The sequence below is a fragment of the Malaclemys terrapin genome, chromosome 2 (assembly GCF_027887155.1).
Source record: "Malaclemys terrapin pileata isolate rMalTer1 chromosome 2, rMalTer1.hap1, whole genome shotgun sequence".
NCBI classification, from domain to species: Eukaryota; Metazoa; Chordata; order Testudines; family Emydidae; genus Malaclemys; species Malaclemys terrapin.
In genome coordinates this window covers 75359651-75377696 of record NC_071506.1, presented here as the reverse complement: position 1 = coordinate 75377696, position 18046 = coordinate 75359651, and the positions used below count along the sequence as shown (strand labels likewise).

The window sequence follows — 18046 nt, the reverse complement described above, 5'->3', positions numbered from 1 at the left end:
CTCCATGCCGCCGCCCCCTACAGGGCGGCCGGAGTGTAACAAAAAAAAAAAAGCGTCCGTGCCGCCTTAGGATTGGGCGGAATGCCACCTCCTAGAAGCTGCCGCCCCAAGCACCAGCTTGCTCGGCTGGTGCCTGGAGCCGGCCCTGTATATAGATAAGCATGGTCTCAAATTCGAGCATTGGCTCTGACAAGTCCTCCTAAGTGGCCTTAGGAAAGTCACAAACTTTCTCTCTCAGTTTCCCTTTCTGTAAAATAGGTATATTAATAATAATTCTCTACCTCATAAGAGTCTTGTGATTAGTTTCCAAAATTAAATGCTAAGTATTATTACTCTTATTTTTCATAAGGAAAAGTTACGTGTAAAATACACATTAATGATCTCAGTGAACACATGTATGATGGTAATAAATCTGATAAAAGAAAGAGACTTTACCGATTGGACAATTTAAGATAAAGATACAAAACAGCTAGCTACAGATACCAGGGCAAAGGTTCTGAAGTATTAAATTTACTTCCTTAATTAGCAAGTTGCTCTGCAATTGAGTCCATAACCTTTCACAGAGTAAAGCAAGATGGGTATGTTGTCTATGCCTTTGCTCCTGACTTGGTGTCTTCTTCAGGTTGGCTGTGGTCTGGTAAGAAAACAAAGAATCTTTACATTTTGAATTGTAATATAGGTCATGACAAGCTTGTGAAAAAAAGAAAAACTGATGCATATAGTTCCTGCAAATGAGGGTTTCTCTCCAATTGTTAAGAACATTGAGGAGGGGCACAGAACATTTTGTTTTCTGAGTAGATTTCTCATTGCTGTTACTTATAATCAGTCCAGCTCTCTATCTAGAGGGCCTGATCCTACTACTCCTTGCTCAGGCAGAACTACCATTGATTTTTTTATAACAATTTTGGCTGCATACATAGTCCAGCACTGGGACCAGGGGAAGTGGTAACATCTATTCTATTATTTGGAATACAGATAGTGATATCAAGTATTTTGTTTAATATAATAAATATGTCAATGAAGTGAATGCCCTCTTAGTCAAGCTGGACATGCTTTTCTTTGGCTGTACTAGCAGCTTCCCCAACCTGTGGTGAGCTATTTTATGACAATGTACAACAATAGCAACTTTGAAATTGTCTACTGCCTTATATTTTTCCAGAGAAATGCAGTATTTTCCCACTTCTGTGAATTCTTTCCAGTGTGATCCTTAAGAATTTGGAGCACACAATATTCTGAATCTGTGGGTCAGACAAACACCGTGTGGATGGAAGTGGAGTCTGATAACACTGTTATTACTTGGCAGGATCTGGTACCTTTTCTCACGTCGGTATCACTGGGACAACTCATGGAGCAATGTATTACTTAATATGAGTTAAGGTGGCAGAATCTGGCCCCCTTACATTTTAATGTATATAACATCATTCATGTGCCTCAAAGTGTTTCCCATAGTTAGGCTGAATAAACCGCAAACGGTAAATTATTCAGAAAAGAGGAAACGTCTTCCGTTTAGATTTTAAAAAAGTAATTCAGTGGACTAACTGATTTCTCCTTGACACACCCTTAATTAGTGTCAGCTAGCAGTGTTATTCTTAATTGTGAATTTGTTATAAATGTACTAAATTGTAGCTATTCATAAAATAGTAGGTGCTGGAATTCTGGTAAATTGTGTTGGCTTTGAGGCTATGGACACCTGCAGCTGGATCCTGCAGCTGGTGCTCCCCTGAGTAATCTTTACATGCAGAAGTATCCCCACTAAAATAGGTAATTTCACTGGGCCATGTTGGATTCCATAGTCATGAGTAAGGATTAGACCCTATCTAGCAGGAAATCACCAACTCCTTCAACATTGAAGCCATCAGTTGGTGACAGTTTTCAGTCACTGCTGACCTGGGCTGGATTTGATTACATGAGGAATTAGAAATAATTTGGTATTTGAATAATCTCCCACTCATGCTTTTTCTTACTCATCAGGAGTGTATAGGGTGGAATCAATTAAATTGTTTTATGGTTCTACTTATGAAAGTTTTGATGCAGCTGGAAAATCTTGTCTGGGGACTGAAAAAAAATGAGCTTTGTGACGTATTTGTTGTTTGCATGATGGATTTTGAAGCCTGGAGGCATTGTGATTGTAATCATAGCGACCACAGAAATGCTGTACCTTTTATTAATGGCACTAAAGGTATTCAGCACTTTGGATAAAGCTTTTTTTTTTTTTTTTTAATTTATGTTTATAGAAACTGTTATTTCAATTTTTGGATAAACCATCATGAAACTGACCATATTAATTAAATCATTCTTGGGGGATTAATTTTAGTCAGATTAACTATCAAGGCAATTATTAATTACTTTCAAATCAGATCACCATTAATTGAATTATGAGATTTTATGCTGTTTGGAAATAAATTGGTTCCTCTGTGTATTCAGTCCAGCTGCAAATTACACTCTTTCATTACCAGTCTCTGGCCTCTAAACCAATACATGGAACACTTCTTATTAGTAGGGTTGTTTTTTTTTAATTTCCTTACATTCATCCTCACCTTGCACTCATTTACTCCTCTCAATGAAACTGCTCTGATTTGGCCACTTGACAGCCTGATCTAAAGCCCATTGAGGACACTAGAAAGTCTCCTACTGACTTCAGTGGACATTGGATCAGACTCCATGTAAAAAAAAATTAAATAAGCCTAGGAAAATGCACAGGATGACAACTATGTATTCTATGCAAGCTGAGTTGGAGCCTGCCAACCCTTACTTGTGTGTGGATAGTCTTTACCCATATAAGTGCGGGCTACATGTGTGAGTAAGAGTTTACAAGATCAGATTCTTCAAAAGCAGATGGAGTCTGTAAAAATTCTTTGGTATCATTCCCATGGCAAATGTGTATCTGTTAGACATTGTACTATGGCATAAAAATGTTTAAAGGTAGATTTATGTGATGGCAGGACATAAATGCCATAAAACTTTAGTACTTAATGGAGGACTATTGACATTATAGAATCAGGGAAGATTGGGCTGGAAAGGATCTCTTGGCTTATCTAGTCTATACTCTGTACTGGAACATCTGAGTGCATGCACACACACACACAAACAGCCACATGGTTCTCAGTGCAACCTGATTGTAGCCTATTAAAGCACACTCAAAGTGGCCAGCAATAAATGCTGTTAGTTGAGCTCAAGCTGGATCTGCAATATTATTAAAAGAATAATGTTCGTAGGATTTCATTTTGTGTATCCTGATAATCTCTCTCTTTTTTTCTCCCTCACTAGCCTACTCCAGAGTCATTTGGTGAGTTCTGTTTAGAGTTCTATACGAGTGCACTGAAGGCAGCCAACAAAAACAGCTGCTCATAAATACAGCAGGGACAGATTTATAATTACTATTATTGTTATTACGTTAATTTTCACACTTCATAAAGATAATAGCAAAGACTAATGTCTTATCTCACTTGTCTTTTGTTTTTCAGAAGTAGATGTAGATGGTGGAATTGATCGAGATGTCTTGGACATCAATGAAGGTTATTTTTTAATTTTCTTTTTCATATTTTGAAAGTTTCATTGTAACAGTGAGAGATCAGTACAATGTCTGAATGTTAATCAGCTGTTACTTTTTAGCTTTAGGACTGAACCTTTTTGAGGGAGATATCAAACTTGATGGGGTGAGTTCAAACATAAAATATAAAAACAGAAATGTGTCATTGACTTATGTAATATAAAGCACGGCTGATCTGAACATGCTCAGCCCATCCAGCTTGAACTAGCCATAAATGTTGTTTATGTAACAATAAATTGAAATAATTTGGGAATGTATTTGTATAAATGTCATAGATAATGAACGAGTCATGTACATTTACAGAAGCATTAACTAGAATAAAAATCAGTTCAGCCATTAGATCAATGTAATAAACTTCTTATTTCCCTTACTGTGATTTCGACTTGTAGTTTTAAGAGTATTGGCATTAATCACATGCAGACAGGCGTACTTGAGATATCCTTAGTTTATCTGCAATTCTGCACAATATTTGTCAGTATATGAAACTTCAGACTGTTCCCTGCAAACCGTTCCTCCTCATGTGAGTTGCCTCCTCATTCAAGTTTAGGTCCTTGATTAGCATCTCATTTTAGAACATCCCTCTAGTATCCCTATTCACCTCAAAAAAATCACTGCATTATATAATGCATTATATCTCAAAGAATCCCAGTGGGCATGCCTGACAATCTACTTTAGCCTAATTCCTTTGAAGTCAATGGCAATTTTGCCATCTAATTCAATGGGAGCAGATGATTATTAGTCACTACTGAATTACTTCTGGGATGGAGGATGGAAATCAATCTGCACATGGTACATCAGTGACAGCAAGGAAAGTTTTAGTCAACAAATTCCTACACTTATGAAAAGAATCATGGGATTGTTAATTTCCAGGCAGAGTAGATAAGACTTTATATTATAATGATATACTGAAAGATAGACCCTTATAAACGTCAAGGAACTTAGGGTTTAGCTGACCCTGCTGGGATTTGAAACTCTGGTCCTGGGAAGTCTCTAGAATAGGCGCCAACTTTCTAATGTTCTAATAGGCCCTACCCCCACTCCACCCCTTCCCCCAAGATCTCATCCCCATCCCGCCTCTTCTCGCCCCTGCCTTGCCCCATTCTGCTCCATCCCCTGAGCACACCCCGACCTCGCTCTCCCTCCCCACAGCGTCACTTGTATGCCGTGGAACAGCTGAGGACGGTGAGCAGGAGGTGCTGGGGGGAGGGGGAGGCACTGATAAGGGGGCTGCCAGTGGGTGCTCAGTACCCACCATTTTTTTTCCATGGGTGCGAGCACCCATAGAGTCGGTGCCCATGATCTCTAGTATTTCAAACCTGAAGCCTACACCACTGAGCCATCTTCCTCAGCATTTGTGCTCCTAGGTTTATTTCTCAACTACTCAAACAGATTCATAAGAGACATATTTCTTACTTGCAGGTTAGAGCTACTAAATTTTCTTTTTACTACCTACTCCTATGTCATCCCTTACTTGAACTCTTTACATTTATTTTTCTTCTCAAATACAGGAACGAAACTCCATTATTGGTGACAACTATCGGTGGCCCCTCACCATCCCATATGTCCTTGAGGATAGCCTGGGTACCGTATTTGCCTTTGAAATAAATACATAAATTAATATAATAGTGTCTGCTTTGGTTGAAAAGTTGCACTAGTTTTAAATACAAGTTTGTTTTTAAAGTCATCTGCCTAAGGTATGACACTGCATTAAGTGAAAAGAAAGAAAAAGTTACTGGGGATCTTTTTAATTTAGGGAATCTCACCTTTTCATTTGCATGGTTCAGAGTGACCAAGAGTTTGGATATGAATAGATGAAGGAAAAGATTAACCGATTTAAGCCAAGTAAGTCTCCTGGAGGAGATGACCCAGATGTATTGCTAGCATTCAAGGATCTGAACGATGCCAGTGAGGTGTTTATAATCCTTTACTTGCTCTGGGTGAAATGTGAGGTTTTTACTCAGTTTTTATTCAATCCTTGGTCCTATAAACTCCACTGAAGTCAGTTGCAGTTGAGAGCACTCAGCAACTGTCAGGATCAAGCATTATGTACTCATCATCTTATATTGTATACATGAAAATCACCCATGAAACGTATTGTATTATGTTTAAACAAACGTCTACAAAGGTAGAATCCAATTTTCCAGCAGTCTAGATTCTTAGGCCTTTACTGAATTTTTGCTCAATCCTTAATCTGTCAAAACTCCAAGATTTTAATAGCAGTTTGTCAGAGTGAGGTCTATAAAAGCTCAGCAAGGACCTCAGGATTTGGCCTTATATTTATAACAATGCTATTTGTTTCCCTTACAGAAATGAATGCTAAAGGACTTATCCTCAAAGCATTTGAACGGTATCGCCTAAAAACCTGTATCGACTTCAAACCTTGGGAAGGAGAAAAAAATTATATATCAGTGTTCAAGGGCAGTGGGTAAGAGGAAAAATGTGACAAATTCTCATTCCATTTGGCAAAATGACCAATTTTTATGTGCACTAATTAGTATGTTCTCTAAAAACTGGAGAACATACTAACATACTGAATATAATTCCTTATCTCAACCTAGTCATTTCTCAGATTTTACACATTGGAAACTATAATAGTCCAAAACGTGGTATGAACTTGGTAAAGGTTAAGTTTTCCCTTATTATACTTGTTTGCAAACAAACACTCTAGGACCCAATGGAAGTTGTACCGATGCAACTGAGTACAGAACTGAAGCCTTAACAGACATGGTACCTTACCTTTCATGGTTAATCAAGCTATTTGATCAAATCATTTTTTCTTGTTTGGCCTTTGAGCATATGAAGTTCTATTCTCATGTTCTCATACTAAATTTGCCTTATAAAAAAAAATTTCCCCACAGTGGGAATGCGATAGCCTAGACTGCAGGACTGCAAAATTTCCAACCATAATAAAGGGAATTACATATCGGTAGTGATATAGCAGGGTTGTTTTGACTCCCACCTGTGTCTGGAAAATAATACAAAGTCAGCCCCAGGCTATTTATCACTATAAATATTTTACTTTATAGACCTGTGTACTAATTGTGAACCACCAAGGTGCAAGTATGATCTGAATGCTATGGGCTAGAACCACAAAGGGATTTAGGCACCTAACTCCAAAATATAGAGCCTCAAAACCTCCTCTCAGCTGCCACCTAACCCTGTAGTTACCTAAATTTCAGCCACTGGACATGCACACAGCCACTTCAGTCCTCATACCCAGCTCACATCCATGCCCCAGCAAGATCTTCAAACTAGGCATTGCCCCATCTATCTGGCTTGTGGGGCCCATTCCAGTAGGCATATTGAGACCATGCCTAGTAGATCGGGCTTCACATGAAACACTATTAGTGGTGCCACCTCCTTGTAACTTTTAGCCCAATGATTAGCACATGCACCCAGGAGGGGGGAGAGTCAGGTTCAAATCCCACCTCTGTCTGATGTGGAGCAGGAATCTGAAGTGAGGTCTCCCACCTGACAGGTGACTGCCCTACCCACTACACTAAAAAGTATTCAGGGATGCCTGTCTCTCAGTCTCTCCTGTTGAATCTCTTCCACCTTGTATGAAATACTTAAGGCATTGGGCCAGAAAGACAATGATAATGACTCTTGAAACTACCCATCCCACCTGGGATGTGTGAGGTCCACGTTCCAGACCTTGTTCTAATGACTATTGATACAAAGTGGAACAGGTATTATTTGAAGTGTCTACCTCCTTTTGAGGAGTGGGGCTTAGGCCAACCAATCCTCTGCTCTGCACTTTCTACTTGTTAGCTTAGGCGTCTCCCCACTCAGTACCATGCTGGGCTTTGGTGGATCCTATTCTTGGCACCTGACTCTCCTCATGCATTATACAGGGACTGGGAGCCTGGACACCTAACTCAGAGTTGTGGATGCCACTAGCTGGCAGAACGTCTAAACATTAGGCATTGAAAGGCTGAACCTAACCTATGAATCTATGGTCCTAGACCTATGAATTTTCCATGCTAATAAATCCAGATGTTTTAGCAGTCAGATCAAAAAGACCATATAGGGCTAAATCCTGGACTTCTGAACTCCCACTGACTTCAACAGTAAGAATTGCAAGATTTAGCCAATGGTGTTTAATAAACCTCATCATTATCATAGAATCCTAGAACTGGAAGGGACCTCAAGAGGTCATCTAGTCTAGTCCCTTGCACTCAAGACAGAACTAAGTATTATCTAGACCACCCCTGACAGGTGTTTGTCCAACCTGCTCTTAAAAATCCCCAATGATGGAGATTCCACAACCTCCCTTGGCAATTTATTCCAGTGCTTAACTACTCTGACAGTTAGGAAGTTTTTCCTAATGTCCAAGCTAAACTGCCCTTGCTGCAATTTAAGCTCATTGCTTCTTGTCCTACCCTCAGAGGTTAAGAACAATTTTTCTCCCTCCTCCTTGTAACAACCTTTTATGTACTTGAAAACTGTTATCATGTCCCCTCTCAGTCTTCTCTTCTCCAGACTAAACAAACCCAATTTTTTCAATCTTCCCTCATAGGTCATGTTTTCTAGACTTTTAATCATTTTTGTTGCTCTTCTCTGGACTTTCTCCAATTTGTCCACATCTTTCCTGAAATGTAGTGCCCAGAACTGGACACAATACTCCAGTTGAGGCCTAATCAGCGCAGAGTAGAGCGGAAGAATTACTTCTCATGTCTTGCTTACAATACTCCTGCTAATACATCCCAGAATGATGTTCTCTTTTCTTGCAACACCATTATACTGTTGACTCATATTTAGCTTGTGATCCACTCTGACCCCCAGATCCCTTTCCACAGTACTCCTTCCTAGGCAGTCATTTCCCATTTTGTATGTGTGCAACTAATTGTTCCTTCCTAAGGGGAGTACTTCGCATTTGTTCTTATTGAATTTCATCCTATTTCCTTCAGACCATTTCTCCAGTTTTTAATTTTAATCCTATCCTCCAGAGCACTTGCAACCCCTCCTAGCTTGGTATTATGCACAAACTTTATAAGTGTACTCTCTATGCCATTATCTAAATCGTTGATTAAGATATTGAACAGAACAGGACCCAGAACTGATCCCTGCCGGACCTCACTCATTATGCCCATTCAGCATGACTGTGAACCACTAACAACTACTCTCTGGGAATGATTTTCCAACCAGTTATGCACCCACCTTATAGTAGCTCCATTTAGGTTGTATTTCCCTAGTTTGTTTATGAGAAAGTCATGCAAGACAGTATCAAAAGCCTTATGAAAGTCAAGATATACTACATCTACCACTTCCCCCCATCCACAAGGCTTGTTACTCTGTCAAAGAAAGCTATCAGGTTGGTTTGACACAATTTGTTCTTGAAAAATCCATGCCGACTGTTATTTATCCCCTTATTATCTTCTAGATGTTTGCAAATTGATTGTTTAATGATTTGCTCCATTATCTTTCCGGGTACAGAAGTTAAGCTGACTGGTCTGTAATCCCTCGGGTTGTCCTTATTTCCCTTTTTATAGCTGGGCACTATATTTGCCCTTTTCCAATCTTCTGGAATGTCTCCTGTCTTCAATGACTTTTCAAAGATAATTGCTAATGGCTCAGATATCTCCTCAGTCAGCTCCTTAAGTATTCTAGGATGTATTTCATCAGGCCCTGGTGATTTGAAGACATCTAACTTGCCTAAGTAATTTTTGACTTGTTCTTTCCCTATTTTAGACTCAGATCCTACCTCATTTTCACTGGCATTCACTATGTTAGAGGTCCAATTGTCATTATGTTCCTTTTTGTACCTCTAATAGAGGTGAATTTGCCATAGCAGACAAAAGCATTGGCCCATCTAGTCTGGTAATGTATCTAGCCTTCATTGCTAAGTTATGCAATGCCGTGCTTAAGGAGAAATTCCTTCCTTATATGCTTACACAGTTAGTTTGATTACCCTTATCATTTTGATTAGTTTATCAGTAAAAGTTATCGATAGTCATATACTTTAAAAAATGCAGCTAAAATTTATGACTTTATAGCCTCTTGGCTGGCAAGTTTCAACGGGTACTTTTTCAAATTGGTTCCATCCTTACTGCCCTTTTGTTTCCCTGTGTGCCCATGTTCTATTATAGGACAGGGTAAAAAAGGCAAGAACTGATCACTTTTCACTCTGTCCTACATAACTGATTGTTTCAGTCAAGTCTCCTATGTCTGCAGATTAAATAACCCTAGTCTAAATTCATTTAAATTCAAATGACATCAGTAACAAGAGAAAATTGTTACCATCTGATTGCTGTTGTGTGTGAAATGAGTTGATGGTCTCAGTCAGTTCTTAATGGAAATGTCTCCACATCACAAACGATCGTTACACTTCACACTCTTGTTAGTAACATCACAACAGAGATCAAGAACTCGATGACTGAGGAACTACCTGCTCTCTTTAGGTAAAGGTTTCAGCACATTGTCAGGAAGCTGGACTACTGCTGACCTGAAGAACAGCTCTGTGTAAGCTCATAAGACTGGCCATACTGGCTCAGACCAATGGTCCATCTAGCCCAGCTGTCTTCCAACAGTGGCCAATGCCAGGTGCCCTAGAGGGAATTAAAAGAACATGCCAGTTATCAGGTGACCCCCTGTCATCCAGTCACAGCATCTGGCAATCAGAGGCTTAAGGACACCCAGAGAATAGGGGTCAATTAGTCAAGATGGACTTTTCCTCCAGGAACTTATCTAATTATTTTTTTAACCCAATGATGACAAGTTCCACAGGTAGACTCAGGGCTGGCCTTACCATGACGCAAACTGCGGTGGCCGCCTCAGGTGCCAGACTGTGTGGAGGGTGCCACTAGGACCCAGAGTGTAGAAAATTGTGTCTGCTGCTGGTGCACATGCATTCTCTCTGCTCTAGATGCACAGAGATGGTGGAGTGCTGTGCTGGAGGAAGGAGGGCACAAGAGACATAACAGGCAGGCAGGAGAAAAGGTGAGAGGGAATAACAGAAAGCAACAGGAGCTGCAGGGAGAGAGAGGAGGAGGAGCCTCTTATGTACCTCTCTAGCACCCCCAGGAGCCCGGACTGATTAACACCAGCTTCTCAGGGAGCTTCCTGTTTCCTGCTGCTTCCCTGAACCCACTTGAGGAGAACAGGTAGTCAACTGAAGTATTAGGAGCCAGTTAGGCCTTTAAGACGCTGATATCTTCCCTCACTCAGGCCCTGCTACCAGCCTGCTTATTTGTCCCCTTCAACTGAGTGTTGAGAGCCACTATAGCTGGCCCAGAACAGCAGTCATGAGTGAAAGAAGAAAATGCCCCTCTGGGGCAGCATTCAGAAAAAGAAAGAAAGCAAAGGAAGCTTTTCTATCTAAGCAGGAAGGTGCTCTCCTGAGATACATAGACACAAATGTTCACGGTGAGCCTTCCGACCCCAGTGAGGATGTGAGTGGTGAGGAGATGCCTGATCTTCCAGTTAGAGTGCAGGTGACCTGGCAGCTACTGCAGGATCCACATCTCCATCTCAAATGGATGTAACCATGCACATTCCTGAAGAAAAGTGTAGATCAGAGAAGAGTGTGGTGGAGGCGCAAGAAACAGTTGCTGCTGAGTTTAGTTCCTTAAGTCTAGATGATCCAGGACTGTGGACCCACTTGAGCAGTAGCCTGAGGGACTTCCTTATACTGCACGGGACCCAGCAAGTGAAAAACTTCAAGTTCCCCAAAGACAATGAAAATAGAAGTTTCCATCCAACATATTACTGGCGTGAAATCCCCAAGGGTGACAAAGTGGAGAGGCCATGGCTTATGTACTCAAAAACCCAGAAAGCTGCATACTGTTTTTGTTGCAGATTCTTCCTGTCTAATGTTCCAGCCACATTGGGTTCTACAGGAACAAAGGACTGGAAAAATCTGGCATGCCATGAGAAGGCAGCAAATCACCACAGAGCATTCTGTAGGTGGAAAGAGCTTGAGATGAGACTAAGGTTAAAGGCCACCATAGATGATCAGTATCAAGAGAAGATTGCATCAGAGTCTCTTTACTGGCAAAATGTTCTGAAAAGGCTCATTGTCATTGTGAGAATGCTTGCTACCCAAAGCCTAGCACTGCGTGGCACTTCAGATCAGCTGCATGTGCCAAACAATGGAAACTTCCTTAAAATTGTGGAGCTGATGGCTAAGTTTGATGCTGTACTCCAAGAGCATCTAAGAAGAGTCACCACCCAAGAAATGTACACACATCACTACATTGGAAAAACAATTCAAAATGAGATCATACAGTTACTGGCAACAAAAGTCAAACATAAGATTGTGGTAGATCTGAAGTCAGCAAGATATTACTCTGTTATTCTGGACTGCACACCTGACATCAGCCATATGGAACAAATGACTTGAATGGTGCATTTTGTAACAACAACAGAACCTAGTGAAAATGTCCCTTCAATGGTGACTGTCGGAGAGCATTTTCTAGAATTTATTGACATTGATGATACTACAAGAGCTGGTATGACAAATGTGCTTCTTAAAAAGTTGGAAGATACGGGAATTGTGATAGCTGACATGAGAGGTCAGGGCTACGATAATGATGCAAACATGAGAGGAAAGAACAGAGGAGTGCAGACACGGATCTGAGAGTTAAACCCTAGAGCTTTTTTTGTCCCATGCAGTTCTCATTCATTGAACACGGTGGTCAGTAATGCAGTCTCTGATACTGAAGCCACACAATGGGAAAGTTGAGTGGAGGCGATAAAGCCTATCAAACACCAAATTGGGAAGATAGATAATGCCATAGTTGCCATTATGGAGGATAATGCTATGACAGGAACTGTTCATGGGAGAACAGTGACAGAGGGAAATGGAATCACCAGAAACATACATAACTTCAAATTTCTGTGTGGCTTAGTGTTGTGGCATGACATACTGTTTGAAATAAATGTTGTAAGCAAGAGACTCCAAGGTGTTGACTCTGATATATCTGGAGCAATGGTGTTATGCTCATACAAAGCACACGGGATCTTTATAGAGGAAGGTAAATACACAGCATTTATTGAGAATACCACAAACAACAATTCAAAGTTGAATTCTTTAACCAGGTGCTAGATTGTGCAATACAGTCAGTTGAAGGTTTCATGCAGCTCAAGGAACACAGCAGTATATTTGGGATGTTGTATGATATTCCAAAACTCCTCACCATACCTGAAGATGACCTACACCAGCAATGCAGGGCACTAGAGACAGTGTTGACACATGATGACATGTGCGATATTGATGCGAGTGATTTAGGTGATGAACTGAAAGCCCTTTCAAGATACATTTCAGCAGGATCAACTCCAAAGGCTGTTCTGGAATATATGTGCACAAATAAGATGACCACCCTCTTTCCAAATGCTTTTGTTGCTCTGTACGTACTTCTAACACTTCCTGTAACAGTTGCCAGTGGAGAATGCAGCTTCTCCAAGCTGAAGTTAATAAAAACACATCTATACTCCACAATGACACAGGAGAGGCTGTTCGGCCTTGCAACCATCTCAATAGAGCATGAGCTGGCCCAGACTGTGGACCTTCAGGAAGCAGTTCAAATCTTTGCAACCAAGAAGGCACGGAAAGCACCACTTTGATTATTCAAACAGATGAAAATGCCAGTGTTTACTATGCAGACAAGAAAAGTTACATTTGCTGTTCAGGTGTTTGAAAGTTAAGTGTTACTTAACATTTTTGAACAAGGCATTTTAAGTTGTTAGTTCTCCTTTATTGAAGTAGGTAGCAGAACAGTACCATGAGAGGAGTAGAACAGGAAGAAGGCAGAATTGAGCCCTTTCAAAGTTTTGGCCCAAGCGAGGGGGCGTCATTTGAGCTCCCGGCCTCAGGTGCCAAAACGTTGTAGGCACTGAGTAGACTGTGTGCTGTATGAAGAAGTACTCTCTTTTGTTTGTTTTAAGCCTCCTGCCTATTAATTTTATTGGGTGACTCCTGGTTCTTGAGTAATGTGAAGGGGTAAATAACACTTCCTTATTCCCTTTTTCCACCCTATCCATGATTTTATAGACCTCTATCATATCACCCCTTTGTCTTCTCTTTTCTAAGATGAACAGTTCCAGTCTTTTTAATCTCTCCTCCTATGGAAGCTGTGACATACAGCTAATCAGTTTTGTTGGCCTTCTCTGTACCTTTTCCATTTCTAAAAACATTTTTGAGATGAGGAGACTGGAACTTCATGTAGTATTCAAGGTGTGGGCATACTGTGAATTTGTATTGTGGCACTATGATATTTTCTGTCTTATTAGCTATCCCTTTCCTAATGGTTCCCAACATTGTTAACTTTTTTTGACTGATGCTGCACAAACTATCCACAATGACTCCAAGATCTCTTTCTTGAGCATTAACAGCTAATGTAGACCCCATCATTTAGCATGTATAGTTGGGATTATGTTTTCCAGTATGCATTACATTACATTGCATTTATAAACATTGAATTTAATCTGGCATTTTGTTGCTCAGTTACACAGTTTGGGGAGATTCCTTTGTAATTCTTCACTGTCAGCTTTGGACTATCTTCAGTAATTTTGTATCATCTGCAAACTTTGCTACATTTCTGTTTCCCCCTTTTTTCCAGATCATTTATGAATACATTGAACAGCACTGATCCATGAGAGGACCTACCCTCTTATGCCAGGACTGTTTAGTTTGCATAAAACTGTTTAGTTTCCCTTCTGTGAGGGACCTTGTCAAAGTCTTTCTGAAAGTCCAAGTACACTATATCCACTGGATTGCCCTTGTCCACATGTTTGTTGACTCCTTCAAAGAATTCTAATGGTGAGACATGATTCCCCTTTACAAAAGCTGTATGGAACACAATATGTTGAACACAATTATGTTTTTTACTATAGTTTCAACCAATTTGCCTGGTACTGAAGTTAGTCTTACCAGCCTGTAATTGCCAGCAGTGCCTCTGGAGCCTTTTTTAAAAAATTGGTGTCGTTTTAGCTATCCTCTAGTCATCTGGTACAGAAGCTGATTTAAGTGCTAGGTTACATACCACAATTCGTTCTACAATTTTATATTTGAGTTCCTTCAGAACCAAAGAGTCTGTCTCTCTCTCTCACCAACAGAAGTTGGTCTAATAAAAGATATTACCTGACTCAACTTGTCTCCCTATTTTTAAGGCTATACAAATGGCTTCATTCTTCAGGGCTGCCAATGCCAGCATCTTCCACAAACAACTAATTTCACTAAGGGTGGGGGGGGAAATCCTTAATTAAAAAAATAATTAGATGGCCTGAATGCTGTCTCTTAAAATTTTCCAGGGGAATCACCTTTCTGGCAAAATTTTATGTGGCTCCTCATTTCTGGGGTTTTTGCAGTATCAATGAAAATCTCATCAACCCTTTCTGTCATTAGTATTATGACATTTTCCTGTTAAAGAAATAAACCAATAGAAACAAAACAAGTTCCAGACAGACAAACACAGTGAAAACCACTAAACTGAATATTAGAGGAAGGGACAAGTCTGAAGAACTAACTCCAGATAGATTAAACCAGAATAAATTATAGAAAAAAAGAAATGCATTCTCTGTGTAGCAAACACATTATTTCATAAAACTTTGTAACTCTTACATTTAAACTGTATCTGTCAGAACAGACTGATTAAAAAGATTATTGGGGGATACTAGTTATGTATTTCTCAGACCTGTCCTGCATTTTATTTTATTATTAGTTGCTGGTCCTCTGTAGGGAACCGCCAACAAGGGAAGCAGCAACTCTCAATTGGAGCCAACTGCGACAGGATTGGGACTATTCAACATGAGTTCCTTCATGCACTTGGATTCTGGCATGAGCAATCACGATCCGACCGGGATGATTATGTCTCCATAATGCGAGACAGAATTCAGTCTGGTAAACTATTTTCATTTGCGTTCTTTTCACTTAAGGCAATGGAGAAGACTAATCTATGTAACATCTCATACAGCTACAGTAGGGTTTTAAAAATATAATTCCTTCACCTCAATTTATTTATTTTAACAACTACCCACACCAAAGAGATAAATGTTAAGGGACTCTAATTAGGGCAATAGACCTCAATTATTATTATCATCTGTATCAAGGTATTTCCTGGAAGCCTCAATGCAGGATTGGGGCCTCATTGTGCCAGGTGCAATACCCAGAGTAAGGGAGCACTTTGGAGCAGGGGTTGAGCAATGAGCACCCCCCAGCACATTGGAAAGTTGGCGCCTGTAGCTCCAGCCCCGGAGTTGGTGCCTATACAAGGAGCCGCATATTAACTTCTGAAAAGCCGCTTGTGGTTCCGGAGCCACAGGTTGGCCACCCCTGTCCTACGCAATTATAGCACTACCCATCCAAGACACCATGTGGAGCCTGCCGGCTGCACTGTCCCCCGACACTGAGGACAATCAGCAAGGTCCACTAGAGGATGAGCGGGAGGATACTAGAGAGCAGAGGTGCCAACTTTGAGTTCCCCGGAGAGTGCTCGACCCCTGTTCTGCCCCAGACCCCTCCCCCACTACACCCCTTCTCCCAAGGCCCCACCCTGCTCCACTTCTTCCTATCCCCGCTCTTCCCTTCTCCCACCAGCGCCTCCTGCATGCTGCTGAACTGCTGATCGTGGGAGGCATGGGAGGGGAGTGAGAAGGGGAGGAGCACATCATAGGACCATCCATGGGTGCTGAGCACCCACTATTTTTTTCCCCCCCGTCAGTGCTCCAGCCCCAGAGCACCCATGGAGTCTGTACCTATGCTAGAGAGGAGCTGTCCCCTAAGAGCCAGGATCTTTTTGGGATCCAGGACCTTGATGCCAGACAGCTGAAGAGCCAGCCCCAGTCATGCCTGCAACAACGTACCCCAATTCCTGCCCTGCTCTGAAGCAAAGGACCACGTATCTCTGCCCCAAGAATGCTATTCCATCAGTTCACAGCAAACTACCACCATGTGTCACACAATGCAAACTGAAAACAGAACAGACATCCTGCGTGTATGCTACTGGTGCAACATGCGTACTGGGAGTTACCAGACGTTTTATATTAAACCATCAAAGTCAAAAGTTTCAATGGTCAGAAGCTGAAACTACAAACATTTCAGACCAGAAATAAAGTATTTTTTTTACAGTGATGGTAAATAATCATTGAAACAACTTACCTAGGATTGTGGTAGAGTCTTCATCACCTGAAGTCTTGAAATCAAGACTGGAGGTCCAAAAGATATGCTATCGTTTAACGAGAAGTTGTGGGTTTGATGCAGGAATCATGCGGTAAAATTCTATGGTCAGTGTTATGCAGCAGGGCAGACTAAAAAAAATCATAGTGCTCCCTTTTGCCCTTAAAAATCTATGACTCAATCCTAGAACCCTTAAATTACACAGTTTTCTTAATATAAAAGCAGACTATACATATATGTATTTTAGGTAACTTTTATATCCTGATTGATCAATTCTCTCTCCTTTCATTTTCTTCATTAGGTAAAGAACACAATTTCAATACATATGATGATAAAACATCAAGCGCCCTGAACGTTCCTTACGATTACACTTCTGTGATGCACTATAGTAAAACGGCATTCATGAATGGAACTGAACCAACCATAGTAACTAACATACCAGAATTCATGGATGTGATTGGGCAACGAATGGATTTCAGTGATTATGATCTCCAGAAGCTAAATCGCCTATACAATTGCAGTAAGTTTTTCAAGTTCTCTTGAATCATTGTTGCTTTTTCTGTCCATTATATGGAAGAAATCAAGAAAAATTTATCCAGCACAGGTAAAAGAGAAGCTAACGGTTTAGAAAAGTGGGTGTGTTAACAGCACCAGAAATATCAGTACAATTAAGACAGACAGAAATAACAGACCACACCTGCAGGAGTCCTGCTGTTTAGGAGGCAATTCAAAGCTTCCAGTGAAATTGTATTTGACCTTTAGTTAAAGAACACCTTTACTAGGCAGCTGGTTTGGGTTATCCCTGGGGTGGTTGTTTTTTTTAAGACATGCTTTACTGTACAGAGTTTTTTGATTCCCCAGCAGTTGCGATAGACACTGTAGAAAAATTCACATCTCTGCTGTCTCTATTATATCTGCATTTGCTGCACCATTACCTATCACAATTTGGGAGATATAGAGTGTGTGTCAAATTACACTGCGGGGAGTTTCTCTGAAGAAAATACATGGTGATAGTGCAAGACCAGTACCTCTGCACACAGGCCAGGTAATTCAAGAAGAGGAATGAAAACAATGGAGGGAGAATTATAGTATATGGTTCCATTATCAAAGGGGATTAAAAATCTGTAATTGTGATTGGCTAAACCAGTTCAGATAAGTATACGCTGGCCTGCAGATCATAACTTTTTTGGTAACCTCACCACAACAATAAGCAAATCATGCATCATTAGACATTATGTTTAAAAAAAAAACAATTATGGTTTCAAAAAACATTTTACAATAAGTATGAGCATTAAAATTCTACAAGCTCCTAGTAAAAATCTTTTTGCTTGCTTAAGTCCCAGTTCAGCAACACACTTTAGGCACATGAAGCACTTGAGGTC

At 40.5% G+C, this 18046-nt stretch overlaps 1 protein-coding gene across 1 annotated transcript in view; it reads left to right on the top strand.

Moving 5' to 3' along the window:
• Positions 1 to 580: 580 nt before the first annotated feature.
• The window catches only part of MEP1B (meprin A subunit beta), a 37231-nt gene continuing 19765 nt past the window's right edge, over positions 581 to 18046 (top strand). The window contains exons 1-8 of the mRNA XM_054017572.1: positions 581 to 637; positions 3268 to 3286; positions 3465 to 3515; positions 3613 to 3656; positions 5059 to 5131; positions 5858 to 5975; positions 15211 to 15389; positions 16966 to 17184. Coding sequence (XP_053873547.1) covers positions 581 to 637; positions 3268 to 3286; positions 3465 to 3515; positions 3613 to 3656; positions 5059 to 5131; positions 5858 to 5975; positions 15211 to 15389; positions 16966 to 17184 — 760 coding nt within the window. The remainder of the gene's footprint in view (positions 638 to 3267; positions 3287 to 3464; positions 3516 to 3612; positions 3657 to 5058; positions 5132 to 5857; positions 5976 to 15210; positions 15390 to 16965; positions 17185 to 18046) is intronic.